This window comes from Lampetra planeri, chromosome 37 (assembly GCF_965212315.1).
Source record: "Lampetra planeri chromosome 37, kcLamPlan1.2.h2, whole genome shotgun sequence".
Classification (NCBI taxonomy): Eukaryota; Metazoa; Chordata; class Hyperoartia; order Petromyzontiformes; family Petromyzontidae; genus Lampetra; species Lampetra planeri.
The window spans coordinates 5,615,914-5,630,461 of record NC_136143.1 but is presented as its reverse complement, the minus strand read 5'-3'; the positions used below and the strand labels follow the sequence as shown (position 1 = coordinate 5,630,461).

The 14,548-nt window shown below is 45.5% G+C and overlaps 1 protein-coding gene across 6 annotated transcripts in view; it reads right to left on the bottom strand.

Moving 5' to 3' along the window:
• Window positions 1–1,964: 1,964 nt before the first annotated feature.
• Window positions 1,965–14,548, bottom strand: part of SPECC1L (sperm antigen with calponin homology and coiled-coil domains 1 like) — a 35,581-nt gene continuing 22,997 nt past the window's right edge. For 3 of the 6 annotated variants that reach the window (XM_078611868.1, XM_078611866.1, XM_078611871.1), the window contains exons 12-18: window positions 11,527–11,620; window positions 10,789–10,863; window positions 10,012–10,183; window positions 9,556–9,664; window positions 7,881–7,997; window positions 5,947–6,006; window positions 1,965–5,716 (exon numbers count right to left, since the gene is read on the bottom strand). In XM_078611868.1, coding sequence (XP_078467994.1) covers window positions 5,627–5,716; window positions 5,947–6,006; window positions 7,881–7,997; window positions 9,556–9,664; window positions 10,012–10,183; window positions 10,789–10,863; window positions 11,527–11,620 — 717 coding nt within the window. In that variant the 3' untranslated portion in view covers window positions 1,965–5,626. The remainder of the gene's footprint in view (window positions 5,717–5,946; window positions 6,007–7,880; window positions 7,998–9,555; window positions 9,665–10,011; window positions 10,184–10,788; window positions 10,864–11,526; window positions 11,621–14,548) is intronic. The other 3 variants (XM_078611869.1, XM_078611872.1, XM_078611870.1) reach the window with 2 other exon arrangements.

The window sequence follows — 14,548 nt, the reverse complement described above, 5'->3', positions numbered from 1 at the left end:
ACTACAGGCTACCAGGGACCGCCAGTAGCCCGCGGGCCTGGCACTAAAGAACACCGACTCTGTGTATCGGCTGTAACGCGTCTTTCAACTTCGTTGTGCAACCGGTAAATATTGAGCGTGTGACTTAACTCGCGATGCTTCGTTGCAACAGGAAAAACGAATATAAAAATAGAGAAAGTTGTGAACGATCAAGGGAAAAAAAAATTGATCTCTGAGTAGCATTCTACAGCGTGAATATGCTATTAATATCATGTAGATTTTTTTTTAAACGCATTACGAGTCGTAGTGAATGATTATAAAGTTACACGTTACCGAGTCCATCCAATCACAGACAGCTGTAATCCGAACGCAACTGGGAAATAATCCACGCAGCGATTATGACCGGATAATTGGAAATCATCCAGTGATTATTACCGGATGATTGGAAATCATCCAATCAGAGTGATTATAGCCGGATGATTGGAAATCATCCAATCAGTGATTATAATCGGATGCTTGGGCATCATCCAATCAGAGTGATTATAACCGGATGCTTGAAAATCATCCAGAGCGATGATAACCGGCTTGGAAATCATCCAGTGATTATATCCGGATGATTGGAAATCATTAAATCGGAGTGATTATAACGCAATTCAGTTTTTGGAAAAAAGTAAGTTATTAAAACAATTCAATGAATACAACATAAGGACAATTCTAGATTTGAAGCTTTCGTGACTGCAAGGATTCATACTCTTAGTTCTTTCGGTAAAGTCACGTAGGTAAAAAATGAAAATAAAATTAATAAAAAAATTAATAAGTTTTTTTTTTACCTACGTGACTTTACCGAAAGAACTAAGAGTATGAACATAAGGACAATGTTGTTCTCTATGTACGTTCAGTTAACTTATCCATGCTTCGCAATGGAAATCCAGTTCACAGATGTGCGTGATGCAGAAAATTGTACACGCTCTAGCTATGAACTGTACTTTAATAATACTAAAACCACTCGACAAGGTTAATTACGCGTGCCCATTATGACAAGCAATGGGTTTGGCAAAACTTTGCGTTCACAGGGAGCAAGTTGATTTTAACGGAAAGCAAGCCTCGCCATAAATCCGCGTGCTGATTTTTTTTCTGCCGCGTTCCCCGTTGGATTGCAAGGGAACTTTCGCCCTCTATCGGTCGTAAATTAGCATCACCGTACATTGGTTAACATGATAAGCACCTCGTGAAAAAGACCGACTCGGACGATCCCTGGCTGGCTTCGTTCGATCTCAACCGCATTCGCACAAAAAAATACCACGGCAGCATGGCAGCAGGTGATGCACAAATGGGAAAAAAACCTTCGGCAGTGTGCGAAGACTGTGTGGTTACCACCCATAATACCATGGAACTTATTATACAACTATCACATTTTTTTTTTTACCAGGTTAGACCCACTGAGCTAGAGCTTTTTCAAAAAGCCATCTGGCCACAAATGATAGCTCAACGAAGTGGCTTATCATGTGGAGATGTATAGCAGCCAAATACTCTGAACGGCATGTTTCTAAATGTGGAGAGAAACGCCGGGGAGAGAGAGCACGCAAACTCCAAAATATACAGGCGTCAGGCTCGGGATCGAACCCCACGACGTATCCCGTCTCTCGTGACTGGTTAGTGTGGGTCGTGTGGGGGACAGGGTGAAGAGGGGTGGTGGGGGAAGAGGATGTTTGGATCAGTTCATAAAGATCAAGATCCTGTCTGTCCTTCGCTACTCCTGATGTTACCCGTGGCTGGGGATCCAACTCAAATCGCCAAGTTCATAAAAAAAAACAGGATCGTGCCACCACTCTCCCCATGACCGTTCTAAAATCTTCACGGAGCAACACGAGATGCTCATGCTGCATGCTGCGCGTTCATTTGCAGGCGAAGGAATCGACGTCAAGGACAACAACGTGTTTCAACAACCAACCTTTCACAATCTGGGCTGAGCTGCGACACAGGGATAATATGTACTGTTTATTGTTGTCAGCAATATCACTTATCGAAAATAATGTATGTAAAAAAAAAGCATAAAATATGTGTTCATGTACGAGCCAAACGGCTATTTCACGCGACAAAACGTGTACAATCAATTCAATGCAAACCTGCACTTTTGCTTGTAGAAAAGGGGCATTTGAAATTTGTTGAACACACGTCACCATTCTGTCCGTTAACAGCACGGAAAAAAGGGGCACGGGGTGGGCAGTGAAATCCTACAAAACCGTTAAATGTGATGGAGTCTCACCTCGACCGGCCGCGTGGCTGTTACTCCGAACGCTTTACTCGGCAAGAAACACAAGGTGGCCAGAACTATAAACCCATCATCTCTCAGTGGTAAATAAAATGAATACGATACCGCTTTGTTGGAAAGTCAAGCATGGTCCATACGATAATACTGGTCCCTGTCATAGGAATGTAGAGTCTTCACCGCTGGTTCACAGCCAATGACAGACATGAGCATCACCTCCACCATGGCCGTTGGAACAGACACACATTTGGGACTTGATACGTATCATATTCATGTACTGTTTCAACCGTCATTCACTTTCACCGAGGTCTATTCAAATGACCTACGTAGCATTGCATGGTTTTTCTCTTCCATCGGCATTATCTACGGATTACACAAACCAAAAATGCAAGTGCCCCGAGGTATCTTGAAACAGATCTCAATGGAAGTGTGAGTCAGCTAAGCCACGTAACAAAAATAAGAGCAATTTATGCAAAACGTCACCTCCTTTACAGCACCATGCTTGTCCCTAATTAGCCAGAATTGTCTTCACGGTGTGCACATTCCACACACCGACCTGACATTACACCACTGACAAGGGGCAGTCGTGGAACATGCAGGGTAGTGGTTGGGGGGGGGACAAGGGGGTAATGAGGAGCATTTCTACAGAGAACCGGATACACTCCCCCCCCCCCCCCATATTTAGGAGTATGACCGCCAATTAATGCCACCTTGAACATTTCCACAATTTCCGCCCGGGTGCGTAACGAGAAAATACGGGTGAACTTTATAACGTAACGTCGAGTTTGGCGGTGGTTGGGGGGGGGGGCATGAGAATGTACATGTGAATAAGCCGTTATTCATTTACATTTTCAAGCCATGCAATCGTCCACCATACAGTTGTCGCTTGTGCAAAACTGGTTTTAATGTATTCCTTTATCGTTCAAGTATTGTGTGAAAATACCGGACACGAATTCCAAAGGACGGTTTCACGCCATTCCAACAATCCCCCCCCCCCCCCCACATGCGGTTTTGCTAGATGGCATTCATTGGCTAGCTGCTCAAAAAACAAATGGATGACCTCACTTGTGTCGGAGGACCCGTCGTTGATTGCGGTAAATTAGTAGCAGACGCACGCGGCACACATTCAGGCCAACCCTGTCCGTGCCCTCACCGCGTTCCCATTTAAAAACCAGGCAGTGACCCAGCACCTTTGAGCACATGTGACCCAATTGGCGTTGAACTGTCGGGAGCAGGGAAAGTGAGCGAGCGAGTGGTGCAAGGTACGGGATATTTCTCACCGCGCTACATCGCCATTCAGTGAAGGAGCCACCCCATAGGCGTGGGAATGTAGGCGACGACGGGAATTCGCTCCCTCTGTCCGTTACACTTTGCGCAGGGGCAAAGCATATGACGTGGCCCCTTAATTGCCTTAATGAACTCCCCATCACTACTTAATGCCTCCCCCACCCCAACTTGCAAAATGTTCCCACGCGCCTGCATCCACCAACCAATGTGGGCGAGGCACGGCTTAACAATCACAAGAAATTCGCCAGCAAAATCATCGGTTCACGCTGCTCTCTAGGACCCTTTTCTTCAACGTCCTTTCCAATTCCACTCGACAAAAGCCGTCCGCAATTTTCACCTTCATTCACGCTGCTCTACCTCGCCTACAACATGCAAGTACTCTCTACACATAAGCAAGGGCACTCACCCACTAACTCACTTCCCCCCCCTCTCTCTCTGGCCAGGACACAGGCTCAAGAGCTGCGTCGGTCGAAAGGAGGACACCGTCACCAGGCAGTATAAGAGGCGGGCGGGCGCACAACAAGAGGCACGGATTGATGGGAGCTCACCAACCCAGTGTTTAACCGTTTAACGTTCATTAAATGTTTCCAGTGCACTTCACATTAATCGCCGATGGATGGGAATGCTCAGACCGCGGTGGTGGGGGGGGGGCGGATACCATGAATGTACAAGCTCATGCACCGTCAATGTCATGTATTGGAGGGTGCGGGAGTGCATTTTATATCGCGGCGTGAAAACGTCAAGTCTTTTCCGCGTGTACATTCCGCGTTCCCTTCTGCTTGGGGCCACTCAAAAAACACTTGGCTCAAACGTGATTATAGAAAAAAACTACATTTCAGAACGTGACCATAAAACAGACAAACAACCCTGGCTCGAACAGCATGAGTAATGCCAGACAAACTACAAATCTCGCCAGTCCTCTAAGTGAATTAAGCATCACACGTTACCACCATAAATATTTCTTTAGACAAAACGAGGCAGAAATCTTCTGCTGAAATGCCACATTGTCTGCGTAGTGTAATAAAATGTGGAATGTAAGGAACTTGTTACAAAAAACTAGTGTCAAAGACTTCAGCCTTATTTCCCTACACATTTGCAAAATACCAGCTGTTTTAGTGTTTCCTTCATTTATCTACTTGACAACAAATAACTAATACTGCAATGTAACATTGCAAATACTGGAGTTGTGTTAAATAATTCACAATAATGCTTTCTTCTCCATTGTTTCAAGTGACTGCCCCCCCCCACCCCTAATTACACTTCACCTTCAATGTAAAGTTAACGCTACATAAACGCTCATGGAATGACGGTCGGCCATCCGGAACGGGTGACATAATCCATGCTATCAAGGCTGACTTGAAACAAAACAAAAAATCTTTTAAGACCTTTGGTCAACGACGTTTTGGAAGCGCGACTGCGGGCCGAGGCGGTTCAACAGACCCACGCTATCCAGCCTGCTGGCCACCTTCACAACCTGAGCCTCCTTGTCATCCCCGTACCCAATTCAGCTGACGCACTTGACCCCATCCTGGCGGCTTCGTGTTCCCATACAATGTAGCATCAACACGGCGCCACGGTAGCGAGACGTTAACCAACTCGCCTGGTATGCAGGAGGTCGTGGGTTCGATCCCAACCCTGACGCCTGCTGCTGTATATTGGGAGTTTGCACGTTCTCCCCGTGGTCGCGTGCATTTTTCTCCGGGTCCTCCAGGTTTTTCCCTCTATTTTTAGAATCAACGTCACACACATAGAGTAATTTGGCTATCAATTTCCACAGGATAAGTCACTTTGTTGAGCTATTATATGTGGCCATGTCGCTTCTGAGCTATAGAGCTCAGTGGGCCATACCTGGTAAAAAAAAAAAAAGGGGAAATTCTGGGAGGTGTGCGTGCAAAAAGCCCTGCCAACATCTTCAGGATGGAATCGCTGGTTCATTTACGGAGTGTTCTAGAAGTGAAAGGACAGCGATGCGAACGTATTTTTACGTTCAAGTCGATGACGTTTTTGCTCCCGCGCTTCACTCGGTAAATCAACGAGATTTCATCGAACTTTGCTTCTCGGACCTCCGAAGATGCGTTCGCCAACAGCCACTCAGGTCTCAAAGTACTTGTAAATGGCTGTAACGTAATGCATGACACTCTGCCAGTCTGGCCGCTCGGTGTGTACCATGTCATTGATATCCTGCAAAGAAAAACGTGCAAACAACGAGGACATGTCAATGTACAAAGTGTTTCCTTCGCGGTATTGCCACACCATTATATGGCAGAGGGTGCTTCATGCAAAAGTTCTGCATGTAAAAAAATTCTAACCAATTAAAACTATTTGCTGATGGTTATCCGAAAAATACAATTTGTATCGAAGTTCAGGGACACTAATGAGTTATATTCCATCAATGTAGCCTGAAGGCTTACCAGCGTGGGCTTGATTCCAACACTTTCCGCAGCCTGGAAGGCAAGTGTCAAGTTTCTCTTCTATGTGCACACAGCAACAAAATGACAAAAAAGGGAAAACACAGATTAAATATACACAAGGTAAACATTGAAACAAATTAGAATGATGACATTTTAAAGACAATCTTGATTTGAAGCTTTCGTGACTGCAGGAATCCATACTCTTTGGTTCTTTCGGTAAATTCACGTAGGTAGAAAAAAAATGACGACGTTTCGATCGCATAACACAAGCGGTCGTCCTCAGGCGGAAAAAAAGAATAATCTAACAGTGGAACTGCTGAACCAGTGAGACAGCTGTTACAACAAGAGGTTATTTATGTGGTGATGAGCAAGCAAGCGGGGTCTGAGCTGGAAGGAATTCCATCCCCGGACGCAAGCACGTCAGTTGTGTTAATGGGGGAGATTAGGGAGAGAGATTAGGGAGAGAGATGAGCATGAAATGAGCTTCCGTCGCGTCCGGGGATGGAATTCCTTCCAGCTCAGACCCCGCTTGCTTGCCCATCGCCACATAAATGACCTTTTGTTGTAACAGCTCTCTCGCTGGTTCAGCAGTTCCACTGCTGGATTAGTTTTGTCTTTTCCGCCTGAGGACGACCGCTTGTTGCGATCGAAACGTCGATATATATATATTTTTTATACCTACGTGACTTTACCGAAAGAACCAAAAAGTATTTTAAAGACACGCAAACATTCTAAATATCAGGTAATTTTGGTTTTAAGCGATTGATTTCAGGACAAATTATTTAACTATGCTGCGTTGCCCAAAATTACACCTATTTTATATATATTCTTTAAGGCAGTGTTATTGACGAGTGTGTTGCGTTTCAGGACAGCACCTGAAGTCAAAAAGTTTCCATAGCTCAAGTCGTAAACAGGGTAAACAGTATGCCATGTGGACACACTTGATGTTGAAATGGAGCAGAGAATGCTTAAATCCAAACCTGCCCATTTTAAATAATTCACAACACCGATTTGTCCGTTAGAAAATAGTTTTAAGCAAAAATTCGGAATGTGTGCTTTACGGCAGTGTATCCATATAATTCGGGCTCAAGTGGCCAATGATGCACATCAAACCTAAGAGAACATGATATGATTTAATTTTCCTAGTCAGGCCTGGGAGGCAGGAAGAGGGAGACAAGTTGTGAGGTCAGGCCAAAGTGCCTGCTATATGTTACGTGAATATAAAACCAATTAGATCCATTCAGATATGCTGCCATGGAGTACAACACTGGACTGCAATCCAGAGTTTCGCTGGACCGTTCTCCTGGCGCGGTAGCTGAAAAAACTGGCAAGTCTCTTCCCCCTCTCCTGTTCCGAGATGTCTGCAAGTCGCCTGGTGGGTCCAGTTTACCGCCGAATCTCGGAACACGCAAGCGTTGAGTGTCAACTTTCTTTACAGCGGAAGTGCCGCCGTATTTAAAGACATTGTCCTCACCACAGAGAGCTGTTGGCACCATGTCCGCACTCTACGATAGCTGGCGCCAAACTGTGCCACATGCCCTCCCGCATGGCCTCTTACTTCCGATTCTTTTACGATGACGTATGTGTACGTCATGGGAACAGAATAAAAATACTGATGACGTACACGTGCGTCATCGTAATGGGAAAGGGTTAAAGACTGTTCACCCTGTAGCGTCAATCGACAGGTCGCACGTGGTGGGGTAAAGTGTGGGTCCTCGCACCTCTGTCTTAAAAGACGTCTGGACAGTGTGGAAGAGTAGGCCTATATACCCTCTGGTCTGGAGGGGCTCTCTAAAGCCAGATGACCTTCTCCAACAGTGGCGTGAGCAAGCAATTTGCAGGGCTGCAATTACACCTTCTGATTACCTTTTACATCCATTACATCATTATACCTAATACAAGCACACAACCTAAAGCCTTTTCACTGCACTAACCTTGTCCTGGCTGCACAGCTCGGCATATGGGATGTGAGCTGGTAGGTAGGTGTGCAAAAGCGCGCAGAATGCCAGGCCGTCATTCCAGCTGCTGCTGAAGTTGGTGATATCAATGTTCTGAGAAAGATAAAGGCATGTCATTATTTAAAAGGTAAAAACAAAACACAAGTCACCTCTGTGACCCACAACATTTCAGCTTTGTTCATCATATGTCGGCCACAACAGACTTAATTACAAGACTCCAGTGGCTGTACGCAATTAAGATGGAAAGCAATGAGATGCAATCTATCATAGTGTTAGTTTATGCGATAATTAACAATGTTGAGATTTACACTGCAAAAGGCAGCTTTTATGAAGATGCGGTGCCTGCAATTTGCCCGGATGCAATCCAGAGTGCGGATTCTCTTCAAAATAAATATTTTCGTATCCCTCGAGCTCGATGTGTCTGCATCATAATGGGATGTCTGGAGCGGCATAATGGCAGTGTTTAATGCACTGTACTTTCACAAAAGGTGAGCTGTATTTTGATGGCAGCCTCAAGGCAGAAAGTGTGGAAGCCGAAAAAACCTAGCCATGAAGGGATGTGGCCGTGTCACAGACAGAAGGGATAAGATGCAGCAGTCAAAAAGGTAGACCCATTCACTCTTTTGCGCGTCAGATCAAGAAATATAAAAAGACCATAAAAAAAGTGGGAAAGGCATCCTTTTGTTGCAAGCAACAGGTGTGCTTTGTCGTGCACGCTCAACGCGTCCCGTATATTTAGTCTGACGATCCTGCATTTGGAATGTGATTTCAGGATTTGGAGATTCTTTTTCACCTGGTTTGTTACAGCAAAAAACGTTATCGGCGCGATCGCCAGCACTGATAACTGTCACAAGCCGCGTCGTGCGCATCACATACAATTGCGTGAAGGAGTGGTCCCTAAGCAAGTTTGTACCTACAAATCGGCCAATATGGAGCTCCATAAAAGCAAACAAATATGATTTGGAGAACTGTAAATGTGGCAGTGCGGTTCCACTTCAATTTGTTGCAACAAAAAAAACCGCAACCCATTTAACTCCATCTCTCCCTGTCAGCGAGCCTTGTTATTCAACCATTTACAGCAGCAATTAACTGGGCGAGGTAGAACTTCATAATGAGGGTTGTTGCTATTAAACAAGCGCGATGTGCACTCACTTAACTTAAATACAGCCCCAGTGCGTAAATGACTTAAGTTGTATCAGTGAAATAGAAATTTATTCGGAGTAATTTCTCCTTGCAGATTGGTGTAATTGGATGCTATTTCAGAGACGCATGATTAAAACCAACACTGCCGCAAACATTTATCCGCCCAACGTTCACAAGAGCCGTTGTGACCACCAACACGTTAATTGCTAATGAGTTAGCACGTTTAATTGAGGAAGAAATAAGCTAACGCGTTGAGTTTACGTGGCGAGTGCTACAAACGTTGCTTTAACTCGGGAACAAAAATACAACTCCAAAGGTTGAACGTGAAGTGCAATTAGTGTGCACTGCAGGAGGCATTTCGGTCAGTAGTTGGCAAGAACGCACGCCGCGATTCGCCAAGAAAAACAAATGTCAGCGTACACGGTGACCCCAATTAAACGTATCGCGAGGAAGCCACGTGGAAAGGTTGAATCTCGGTGCAAGTCAACAGAAAGGGTGCTTCGCTCACACTCACTTGGTAGCCCTCCGTTTTCTTCTGACACCACTTCAGCAAGGCGTTGCGTTTGGAACCCCCGTACTCTCTGGCCAACGCCCCGAGAGGGTCCTTCCTCTCCTCACTGACACACATACACAGTACGGAAATCCAGTGGGTAGCTGTTAGAATAGAATGTGTTTTATGCATCTCCGATGGGTATATGTCGGCAAAATGGGCTTGCACTTTTGCAAAGCCCTAGTTGTTCTTGGTTTTTATATTCAAGTTTTGACCGACAAGTTGGTTAAATTAGCCAGTTTTCAAAATGGTAATTCCCTAATACCAACACAACGATGCATTTAAGTTTGGTTTACATTGCAGACGGACGCAATGACAGCGAGAGCTAACGCATAAATGCTTTCAACCTCGGTTGAAAGAACGTTAAAACACCTCATTGCACTTCCTTGCAGGAGAGGTGGGTGGACCGCGCACCTGATGCGGCTGCGTGGGGTTGGGCTGACGGACATTGTGGCCGATCCGCCCGGCAGGCTCAGCTTGGGGGAGACCGAGGCCCCGGGAGGCAGGGTGGCGGACGGCGATGGTGACGTACCGTCCGTTACCATCAGGTCCCGGCCGGACTCATCTGGGCCCCGCCGCAGAACTCCTTTGCAAACAGACACCGTCACGCCACGCAATGAACATTGAGAATCACGGCAAAGGCAGCCGTAGTGTCATTTATTTGTGCGAATACAAACAATAATATCCATAAAAACAACAATATATCTGTGACAAGGAGCTTTATAGCTCCTCGTATTCCTCCAGGATAAATATTCCGATTCTGATATGATGTGACTGCATCTCTAGATGCTGCGAAAAAGAAAAAAGTTTTTTGCAACCGATGGAGCAAGGGCAAGCAAAGAATAAAAGACTGGTCTCTTTATAAAATATTAAACATCAACAATCCAGTGCTGGATGAAGGTATCCCCATGCCTCGGCAATCCGTTGTGTTCGAAAACAATAGATTGTACTGCTGTGTGAGATATTTGAATGGATTATAATTATTCATCACGTGATATGCTTTCAATAGCACAATCTGGATAGACTTGGGAGAACAATGTTTTTGCAAAAACATAAGGAAGACGGGTTTTTCATATTTTATTTTTTTCTCTGGCAGCAACGTGTTAGAGCCATGCAGAGCCCAGCTGTAGCCCAAAAGCGCAGGAAGCAAAAAACACGAGTGAGTAGCAGTAGCGGGCAAAGCAGGCGCACCAGCTGAGTCCAGAGCACTCGCCCGACCCAAACCGGTCGTACCTCGACTTGCTGCCGCCCTCATAATCAAGTCGCCTGCGAGACAACGATAAAGGGCGTTCATGAAGGTGACAAAACAGGAGTAACGACATCTGAAATTTTACAACATTAGGCTAAGTGCCCATTGGTCAAACAGTCACTTTCAATTTCAGGTTTGAGCACGCATGAACCGGAAAGGCAATGGTACATAGCAAGGTCGGCGTGAAACACCCCCAAAAGCTCACATTGCTTGGCAAGTGGCATAAAAACGGCAACTCATGTCGCTACTCATACCTCTTTGCCACTGGACAACTGAGCCGTGCCGAACCAGGGTGATTTATCACTGCGGAACCGAACCGTGCCGCAGCCGTCACATGTAACGAACGAATCGAGTCTCATAGTGGATTCACAATGCCCCTGGTCCTGCTTCATCCCGAGACAGACTCTGACGTCTTGTGAGGCCAATGGCTTCACAGTTTGCTTCTGGCTCGGCTTATTGCCATTGGAAAAGCCACCCGGCTGGATTTTGCCGGTGGAAAAATGGGTGAAAGTACACCGAGGCTATCACGAGCGCTGTGGCGACACCGCTGGGTTGGAAAACACGTATCCGTGGGGGGATCCAGTGCTAGCGTGGCTCAATTGTGCCAGAGGAAAAGGGGCATCAGATGTGGGCTGTGATGGTGTTTCTACGAGTTTGGAGGGGGCATGGTAACTATCCACCTGTGGTACTCAGGTCTCCAAAGCTGGGCCGCTTGTCGGTGAGTGCCGATATTGGCTTTGCAGCTGGCGATCCGGGTCCCGCAATCGAGTGTCTCTGCAACAAGACACCAGAAGCAATTGCAGGGCCTGCTTTTGAAACCAATGCGGAGTGACACGAGGTGGCCTGTTTTACCGATATGCTCATTAGCATGAAGGAAAATGGATTTAATGGGCATGGCATGGACGCATTTAATACTTTTAAATTAAATGTACTGGGGCACTGACTTACGCAAAGTGGAACTGCAGCTGGACTTGTTTTGTTAACCTTGTGTTATATAAGAACACTAGCGGGAGGTACCCGGCGTTGCCCGGGGGAAAAATATATTTCAACATATACATACACATTTTTCGATTTACACAAATACTAAACTATTGTGAAAGCCCGGCGTGCCGTTTGTCTGTCCATTTGTCCGTCAACAAAATTATAAGAGGCTTGCAGAAGTCCAACAATTTATAGAAAGTGGGGGGTAAATAGTTGATCTAAAAAATTTCCGAAAATATTTTTACCCTCGGCATAGGCATATATATCTACACACCCTACATACAAGAGTGAGTAGTATCTACCGACTCTAGAGTAGTATCTACCGACTCTACAGTAGTATCTACCGACTCTACAGTACTATCTACCGACTCTACAGTAGTATCTACCGACTCTACAGTAGTATCTACCGACTCTACAGTACTATCTACCGACTCTACAGTACTATCTACCGACTCTACAGCAGTATCTACCGACTCTACAGCAGTATCTACCGACTCTACAGTACTATCTACCGACTCTACAGTACTATCTACCGACTCTACAGTACTATCTACCGACTCTACAGTACTATCTACCGACTCTACAGCAGTATCTACCGACTCTACAGCAGTATCTACCGACTCTACAGCAGTATCTACCGACTCTACAGCAGTATCAACCGACTCTGCAGCAGTATCTACCGACTCTGCAGTAGCATCTACCGACTCTGCAACAGTAGTATCTAACGACTCTATAGTAGTATCTAACGACACTACAGTAGTATCTAACGACACTACAGTAGTATCTAACGACACTACAGTAGTATCTACCGACTCTACAGCAGTATCTACCGACTCTACAGCAGTATCAACCGACTCTGCAGCAGTATCTACCGACTCTGCAGTAGCATCTACCGACTCTGCAACAGTAGTATCTAACGACTCTATAGTAGTATCTAACGACACTACAGTAGTATCTAACGACACTACAGTAGTATCTAACGACACTACAGTAGTATCTACCGACTCTACAGTAGTATCTACCGACTCTACAGTAGTATCTACCGACTCTACAGTAGTATCTACCGACTCTACAGTAGTATTTACCGACTCTACAGTAGTATTTACCGACTCTACAGTAGTATCTACCGACTCTACAGTAGTATCTACCGAATCTACAGTAGTATCTACCGACTCTATAATAGTATCTAGTAAGTATACAAAGTGCCGTTGTGAGGTCTAGTCCCGTGGAGAGCACCCGGCCTTGCCTAGATTGCCCAGCTGGCCGAGGTGGCACCTTGGCAGGATGGGGCTGGGCTGCTATCTATACCCCCCGACCGCCCGCTCTACAGTAGCAGTAACTACAAACTCTACAGTAATATCTACCTACTCTATGGTCATATATACCGACTCTATAATAGCATATATCGACTCTATAATACTAACTTCACAGAGTGTAGTGGTGAGGCCTAGTCCCGTGCAGAGCCCCCGGCCTCGCCTCGATTGCCCAGCCGGCCAAGGTGGCACCTTTGCAGGCTGGGTCTGGCCTACTACCCCCCCTCACCATTCCCCCCGCCCACAAAACAGTGATCGTATCTAAGGACTATAATAGTAGTATCTACCGACCCTATAGTAATAAGTGCACACATTGGGAAGAAGAGAACTTCACACTCTGAAGTATTTACCTCAGCGTGTATTTTTTTTGCATTTTTTACACGAATGAGAATTTCCCCCCACCGATCGAGTGTGTGAGTTGCTAGGGCAACCACCACCACGGAACCGGCGTGCTACCGCATGCGCAGATGCGTGCTCTGGTGCCACCCTGTGCTGATGAAAGGGAATAAATTGTTAAGTTAACTACTTCAAACTTGACAGATGTGAAATACGAATAGTGCTTTTTCGTCCCGGGGCATACGGCGTGGTATCCGTGTACTTTTTTATACGTGAACCCCACAGTTTGTCAGTTAAAAAGGTCTCAAGGTACCCACGCAGACTGACATGCAGACAGACGAAAAATTACGTCTATAGGTGGGATTAAAATTGGACCCAGCAACGGTGCTGTCTGCAGCTAAACGCAATGTTCTTTGCAAAAATGTGACTGCGGTTGCTACATAACCATGTAATTGCATGGTGCCATTCAGCCACATCCATACACCCACCCACAATAACTTAATGAAACCCTAGAAAGAGCCCTCCAACGGAGCTCTTGTACACTTGACAATTAAGTTATTTTGAGGCAGGCGAAAGATGCTATGCGGACTTTCTAAACTAACTGATTTGAGTAAAATTGTATTGTTTTTCTTTATTTTCATTAAACGGTTTCATTTAACTTTGAAAATCTAAAAATTGGCAGCCTACTGCTGAAATCTGTGCAGTTGGCACGTACGGAACTGCGTTTTTGAACAATAAGAAACAATAAGTGCATATAACAAAAACGGAACACTTTTGTCAATAGCACTGGGAAAATGCACTTCTCTCTGCAATAAAGAATTGCCATTGCCCAAAACGTCACCTATCATATAATTTTCTCTCTTTCGGGCAGTGGAACTGATGTGTCGAGGTTATTTTCAATTGCGTTTGTACTCCGCCACAAATTATTTTTAATGAGGAACAAGACCGAGAGACCACGGTAAGATGCATGTTACAGCGGGATGGAACGCAGATGCAACGTGCGGTATACAGCTGACAAGAGTGGGTGCGAAAGTACTGGGTGGTCTTTATCGCGACAATAACAAGGGATGAT